The 7,754-nt window shown below is 39.3% G+C and overlaps 1 protein-coding gene across 1 annotated transcript; it reads right to left on the reverse strand.

Moving 5' to 3' along the window:
* Positions 1 to 3,828: 3,828 nt before the first annotated feature.
* LOC111151747 (olfactory receptor 1P1-like) lies at positions 3,829 to 4,872 on the reverse strand. The gene has a single exon (XM_022509920.1). The coding sequence runs from the start codon at positions 4,870 to 4,872 to the stop codon at positions 3,829 to 3,831; it is 1,044 nt and encodes a 347-aa protein (XP_022365628.1).
* Between the last annotated feature and the right edge of the window lie 2,882 nt (positions 4,873 to 7,754).

Below are 7,754 nucleotides of genomic sequence, written 5' to 3' on the forward strand. Positions count from 1 at the left end.
ATATTTCTTTTTTAGAACTTACTGAGAATTGGAGTGCCTGGGGGCTCAGTCAATTAAGCATCTGCTTTCAGCTCAGATTGTGATCCCAAAGTCCTGGGATCAAGCCCTGCAACAGGCTCCCTACTTGGCAGGAAGCCTGCTTCTCCCTCTCCCACTCCCGCTGCTTGTGTTCCCTTTCTCACTGTGTCTCTCTGTCAAATAAACAAAATCTTAATTTTTTAAAAAGATTTTGTTTATTTATTTGATACAGAGAGAGATATATCACAAGTAGGCAGAGAGTCAGGCAGAGAGAGAGGCAGAAGCAGGCTCCCTACTGAGCAGAGAGCCCAATGCAGGCCTTGATCCCAGGACCCTGAGATCATGACCTGGGCCGAAGGCAGAGGCTTAACCCATTGAGCCACCCAGGTGCCCCAATAAAATCTTAATTAAAAAAAAAAAAGAACTTACTGAGACTTCCTTCATAGCATCATATATACTGATACTTTATTTTTTATTAAAAGGATGAGAATTCCCTGTTAGGTGCTGATATAATATGAATAAGAAACTCAAACTTAAATCATTTCCATTTGCTGTATTTTCTTCTGATTTTTTCTTTCCCACTGTTTCCCATTTAAGAGGCCTTTTTTTTTTCCTGAGATTGGTTTGAAAGTTACACATCTATTTTGAAAGCTAAGATGCTTTCCCTTAACTTAAAACACATGATCTTAATTTATAACCATGGCTCTCTTAAATACTTCTCTATTTTGCCCAAGAGAGACAAGTTATTTATCATGCTCTCCTGTCCTTATATTCCCCTGCTAGCATCTACTACAGAGAGTTGACACTGTTTAGCATTTTAAAATTTTATTTCAGATGTTTTTTAAACATGTAAGCAAATATTTGGATGGATATTAATTTTTATATTTAAAGTTATTTTCTTTAATACTTTTCAAATTTTATTCATCTTCCTATATCCAGTATGTGATTGACACACCTGAATTTAATCTTCTTATTGTTCCTTTATAATCCTCTCTCTCTCTTTAGAAACTTAAGATTTCTCCCTGGGGGTGCCTGGATGACTCAGTGGTTAAGCATCTGCCTTAGGCTCAGGCCATGATCTCAGGGTCCTGGGATTGAGCCCTGCATCGGGCTCTCTGCTCAGCAGGGAAGCTACTTCCCTCTCTCTCTTTGCCTGCCTCTGCCTACTTGTGATCTCTCTCTGTGTCAAATAAAAACAAAATCTTAAAAAAAAAAATGTTCTCTTTGTGGTGTTCTTTAATTCCACTACGATGAATTTAGAGATACTTTTAATTACCTTTGATTGGAACTTCATGGGCTTTTTCATTAGAAGAATGAAACGAAGTCCTTGAAATATTTCCTTCCATCCACTTTTTCTGTCTTTTTATAGGACTCCTATTTTCTAGATGTTGGCACTTTTATTTATATTCTCTATCTCTCTAACTCCCCACCCCCCTTATTCTTCCATATTTCTATTCTTCACTGCTTGCTGCCTTTAAGAGAGTTACACAACCTGATATTCTGATTCTGATTCACTAATCCATTCTTTACGTGTATCCATTCTGCTATTTATCTCATCTGTTGAATTATTAACTTCAGCTATTATGTTTCTTAACTAATACTTCCAATTTGTTCTTTTTATGTTTCATATTCTTTTTTTTTTTTTTAAAGATTTATTTGACAGAGATCACAAGTAGGCAGAGAGGCAGGCAGAGAGAGAGGGGGAAGCAGGCTCCCTGCTGAGCAGAGAGCCTGACGCGGGGCTCAATCCCAGGACCCTGGGATTATGACCTGAGCTGAAGGCAGAGGCTTAACCCGCTGAGCCACCCAGGCGCCCCTATGTTTCATATTCTTAATATCCTCCCTAATATCCTTGAGTATATTCATAAGGGGTTTTCCAATAATTTAGATTCATGTGGTATATGTTGTTCATTTGTATTTATTCTATTTGTACTTGCAGATGTCAGGTTAGTTTCACATGTGAACTTATGTTCACCAGGAATATCATTACCCTGTTTGGTAATAGGTTTTCAGAAGATCCAAAGGTCAGGCCCTAGCTTGTCCCTCTAGGTACTCACCTAGAGGAGGAGAGGGGGACAGGGTAATCCTAAAGAAGAATGTCTCAAATTCCACATAATTATTATTAGCCACTCCTGCTGTTGCCATTTCACTGACAATATCTGTGGTCACTAGGAAGAAGACACCTCCTTAACTTGTATTCCAATAGCCTCGAAGATTTAGAGAGTGACTGAGTGCCCACACACTCTACTGTTTTCATGAGCTCTTCATGCTTGCAGGGCTTTTAATTGCCATCATGACACCTGACTATAGCAGAGATGGCTGGTTTTCCCCTAATATAAGGTTTGTACTTCGTCCATGCTAATATAATATTAGATTATGGCCACCAAGTATAAAGAATACATTTCTCAGGCCCAGTTGCAGCTGGGTGAGGCCAAGCAACCAAGTTCTGGCCAATAGGATATAAATGGAAGAGGTGAGTGCCACTTCTCCAGGTTTTTTCCTTAGTGGAAATCACTGGATCCTCCAGTTGACCCTTTCTCCCTTCCTATTGGTTGAAATGAAGACCAAGGCAGAAGTTTAATGGCTATGGAATCATTCTTTGAGGGTCGCAGAAAACCAAGAGAGAATTAGCCTGAATCCTTGATGATTTTGAGGCCAGCATCTTACATGTATATGAGAAAGAAATAAATGTCCAGCTTTTAAAATATATAATCATTTGGAGTTTCTATATTATAATAGCCAAATCATAGGCATTTTCCCCACAAAGTTCCAGTTAGGTAGGCGGGAAAAATATCAGTAATTTTATCTCACAAAAGAGAAGACTAGAGTCAGACAAAATAAGTAGAAGCCCTGAGTTTAAGATCTGGGACTCCTGGGCACCAATCTAGAGCCCTTTCCTCACAAAGCTCTTCAGTGAATTTGTTCCATAGCTTCAACTTTAGGCAATGATTTTGTATTCACTCTGTCTTGGTATGGAACTATGACTTTTTCATAGCAAAAATAAAAATCATAAGCTTTGGTTATCTTTGATTTGGTCTTCTTTGAGTCTAGAGGCCACAAGTTTCAACATAAAGAACCTTGAGAACACACAAGATTCCTTTACTGCCGATGTGAAAAACAGCATTCACAGTCAGCCAAGGCTTAAGCAGATAAGGAAGAATTTCAGAGAACAGCTACATAAGAGTTGCCATAATATTTAATTTAAATTTATTTATTTTGTCTTCTCATTATAAACTGTTCAAAATTCTGCTCACTGACAATGTTGAGAGCTTTAACAGGTACAAAGATTTTTGACTCACAACCTTGAAGGAATAAGTGTTTATATATATAAACATATATATACACACATACATGTATATATAATTTCTTATTTTTGTAAGAAAAAATAAAGTGTAAATAATATATACACATATATACTCGAAGTTGTAAGCTCTTTGCTGTCCAATATTGACTTTACTTGCTAATATTTTGATCATTAACATACTTTCATGACCTCACTAATTGAATTTTGCTGAACTAGCATAAAAGCCTACACAGATTTCTAGAATTAAAAACATTGCAAAAGGCATTTTTCCTTGTGGGAAGTCATAGGTAAAATAAATAAGTAAATAAGCAACTCTTAACATATTAACTTTAAAACATGATGTAAAATCTTGATGTTCCTCAACAATATCAAAGTCATGAGGAGATTCAGCGAAGGAAGTGGTGATAAGGCATATGTGGGAGTCAGAAGTGAAAAACCTGGGTAGAAATTTCTGTGAAGCTCTTCTGTGGAGGGGATGGAGGACACCTGCAGTATCACTACAGAAGTCACTGACCCCATGAAAAGAAGACTTTGCCCCTGAGAAATCTCACCAGGGCACACTTCATGTCCTTGTTCCGCAGGCTGTAAATGAAGGGGTTCAGCAGGGGAGTTACCACTGTGTACATGACAGCAGCTGCTGTGTCCTCTTCTATGGAGTTGGAGGAAGATGATGAGGGGCACAGATAAGCCCTGATCACTGTCCCAAAGAACAGGGCAACAACCGCAAGGTGTGACCCACAGGTAGAGAAGGTCTTGCACCTTCCCTGGGCAGAGGGGACTCTGAGGATGGCTGAAACAATGTAGATATAAGAGACCAGGATGAGCATAAAGGGGATTAAAATGACTGCTCCTCCCAAGAAGAGGAGTACAAGCTCATTGACCTGAGTGTCAGAGCAAGACACCTTCATCAGGGGTCCCAGATCACAGAAGAAATCAGGAATGATCTTCTTAGAGCAAAAAGAAAGTTGGAAGATGAGGAAAGTGTGGGTCATGGCAACAAGACTCGTCAGGATCCAGCAGGCAGTAACCAAGAAGGTGCAACGCCGGCGGCTCATGACCATCTTGTAGTGGAGAGGGTGGCAGATGGCCACATAGCGGTCATAGGCCATTGTGGCCAGGAGAAAGATGTCCATGTCCCCAAAAGTCAAAAAGAAGTAGAGCTGAACCAGGCATCCTGTGTAGGAGATGGACCTACTCTGAGTCTGGATGTTCACCAAGGCCTTGGGCACAGTGGTGGAAGTGAAGAGGATGTCTGCACAGGACAGGCTGGCAAGGAAGAAGTACATAGGTGTGTGGAGACGTGCATCAGTACCAATGGCCAGGACAATGAGCAGGTTCCCAACCACAGTGACCACATACATCCACAGGAACAGCAGGAAGAGGAAACGCTGCTGCTCTGGCCGCTCTGAGAGTCCCCAGAGGAGGAACTCAAAGATGCTGGTCTGGTTGCCTCCTGCCATGATCCCGGAAGTCTGAGAAAGACAGCTCCAGTGAGACCCATTAAAACTCTCCAAACATACTTTACTCTGGATGGTTGATGAATGTACCATTCTCTGAATTCTAGACAAAAAACAACCTTAATGTATTTGTACTGATCACATACTATGTGCACTATATATTTTTATTAAAACATACTAATGGGCTAGGAAGTGTGAGAGATACAATTTTTTTAAGATTTTTTTAAAGATTTTATTTATTTATTTGACAGAGAGAGATCACAAGTAGACAGAGAGGCAGGCAGAGAGAGAGGGAGGGAAGCAGGCTCCCTGCTGAGCAGAGAGCCCGATGCGGGACTCGATCCCAGGACCCTGAGATCATGACCTGAGCCGAAGGCAGCAGCTTAACCCACTGAGCCACTCAGGCGCCCAATTTTTTAAAGATTTTATTTATTTATTTGACAGACAGAGATCACAAGTAGGCTGAGAGGCAGGCAGAGAGAGATAGGAGGAAGCAGGCTCCCTGCTGAGCAGAGAGCCTGATGTGGGGCTCCATCCCAGGACCCTGGGATCATGACCTGAGCCGAAGGCAGAGGCTTTAACCCACTGAGCCACCCAGGTGCCCTGAGAGATACAATTTAAGAGAATTAAAGATTTCTTTCTTGGTTTATTTCTCTACACTCTTTTCCATCCCAGATTTCTTTAGTTGTAATTGCTATTTCTTCAGCTGTATTCTCAGGGGTGTCAATAAGTTTTCCTTCATTCATTCACTCATTCATTCATTCACTCATTCAACAGAGACTAAGCATGAGCTCTGGACCTGGTAGAGTACCACATAGATAGGACACTGATAATCCTTACCTCCTGAGAATTTTCAATCTAATTGGACAGACACAACTACCTATGTTAAAATCCCATAGTATTTTGATTCAGGGTTCTCTACCCATTCAACTGACAGCAAAACTCTCTCAGACCCCAGACTACCTGTTCCACCCCATCATGCCCAAAAATCAGTATTCTGAAGATCGTTTCATATTATCCATTCCTCAAGAAATCAATTGAATAATCAGTTATTAATAAAGATACATTCAGATAACTCTTACTCAGTTATCTGTAACGACAAAGAAGGAATCATCATCTCTAATCTTCAAAATTTCCAAAATTGGTTGGATGTACACACACGCACACACACACACTCACACAAACACACACACACACACACACACACACACATTTCTTTTTTTTTTTTTTAAAGATTTTATTTATTTGAGAGACAGAGATCACAAGTAGGCAGAGAGGCAGGCAGAGAGAGAGGAGGAAGCAGGCTCCCTGCAGAGCAGAGAGCCCAATGCGGAGCTCGATCCCAGGACCCTGGGATCATGACCTGAGCTGAAGGCAGAGGCTTTAACCCACTGAGCCACCCAGGCGCCCCACACACACACATTTCTGAGACAAAGTAGACTGTGGCAACAAAGGAATATAGTTCAGGATTTTGCCAGATGGATGTGCACAGCATATGGAGGCAAACTCTTGAAGAAAAGCCAGGCATTAGGAAGCCCTAGACAAGCTCAGAGATGGGGAACAGGGGTTTTGAGTGTGAGATGGAGGAGGGATTGTAGGCTGAGTTAATGCCAGAAAGAGAACTAAAAGTTAAATTGGGGAGTGTTTGGCATGGAAAGTAAATAAACTGAAACTTTATTCTGTATGTTATAAGGACCACAAAAGCTATTTGAGCAGGAAGAGGTATCAGAGCTTGAGTAGGCTCAATAGTACAAGAAAATTCTGCTCCTTTCCCATGTGTGGAGCCAACTGAGGGTTAGTCACAGAGTCAGTCAGTCAGATGGAGAAAAAGAATCACCTTTGTTACTGAAAAAGACAAGGTTGGAGAATTTATATTAGCTGTATTCACTAAATGAGCTTTGTAATACTCCTCCAAAATTAAATCTGTTTTCCCTTTCACAGACTCAGTGGGACAACATAGCCCTCTCCAGAGGGGAAGAGCCTGCCTTCATAAAACATATAATGTGGAAGAACGGAACAAAGCTTTTCCTGAAACTGATCAGATTCCTGATGAGCACAGAGAAGCTGAGGGCCAAAATTGAACAATCAGAAAAGTCCCTCCAGGTATAAGGAGAACAGAGGGTCAGGGCTATTAGTCTGGTAAGAAAGACAATTAGCTTAAATAAACTTCTGTCATCCAAGGCAGATCAAGTGATTAAAAGTGAACAAGAATAGGGGTGCCTGGGTGGCTCAGTCAGTAGAGCATGTGAGTAACTCAGGGTCATGAGTTCAAGCCACATGTTGGAGGTAGAGTTAGTTTACTTAAAAAAAAAAATCCTTAAAAACACTTTAAAAAAGTAAGAATAGATAATATGAAACAAAAATAAGATATGTGTGTGAATATATGTGTATAAATATATGTATGAATATATAATATGAATATATAAATATTTTATATATCCATATGAATATGAATATATAATATGAATATATAAAATTAATATATAATGTGTACATACATATATGTACATACATACATAATATATATATATCATATATATATTACTGTGTTCCAGTAATAGTAATAAATACTTACTTTCAAGTTCCTGTAGAGCACATTACAAAAAAAAATACATAAGGCCACAGAGACAATTTTTAAAAATCCCAAAAAGCAATAATAATTCAACTAATGATCTCTGACCAAATTACAGTAGAAGTAGACATTAATAACAAAGCCAAAAAACAAAAATAGACTTTCAATCTGGAAAGAAATGTTTCAAATATCTCTATTAAGTAACTCTCAGGTCCAAAGGAGAAATAAAAATCTAAATTTTAGAATATTCAGAAAATAATAACAGTAATGTTATGTACCAGAGTCTACGAAATATTGCTAACATAGTAATTAAAGGAAAATTCATTGCCTTAAATACTTACATGAATAATAGTAAATAATACATGAGTTACGCATCTGACACAAAATGAGTAACAAAAATAAA

The sequence above is a fragment of the Enhydra lutris genome, unplaced genomic scaffold (assembly GCF_002288905.1).
Source record: "Enhydra lutris kenyoni isolate GAN:26980312 unplaced genomic scaffold, ASM228890v2 scaffoldscaffold26, whole genome shotgun sequence".
NCBI lineage: Eukaryota > Metazoa > Chordata > Mammalia > Carnivora > Mustelidae > Enhydra > Enhydra lutris.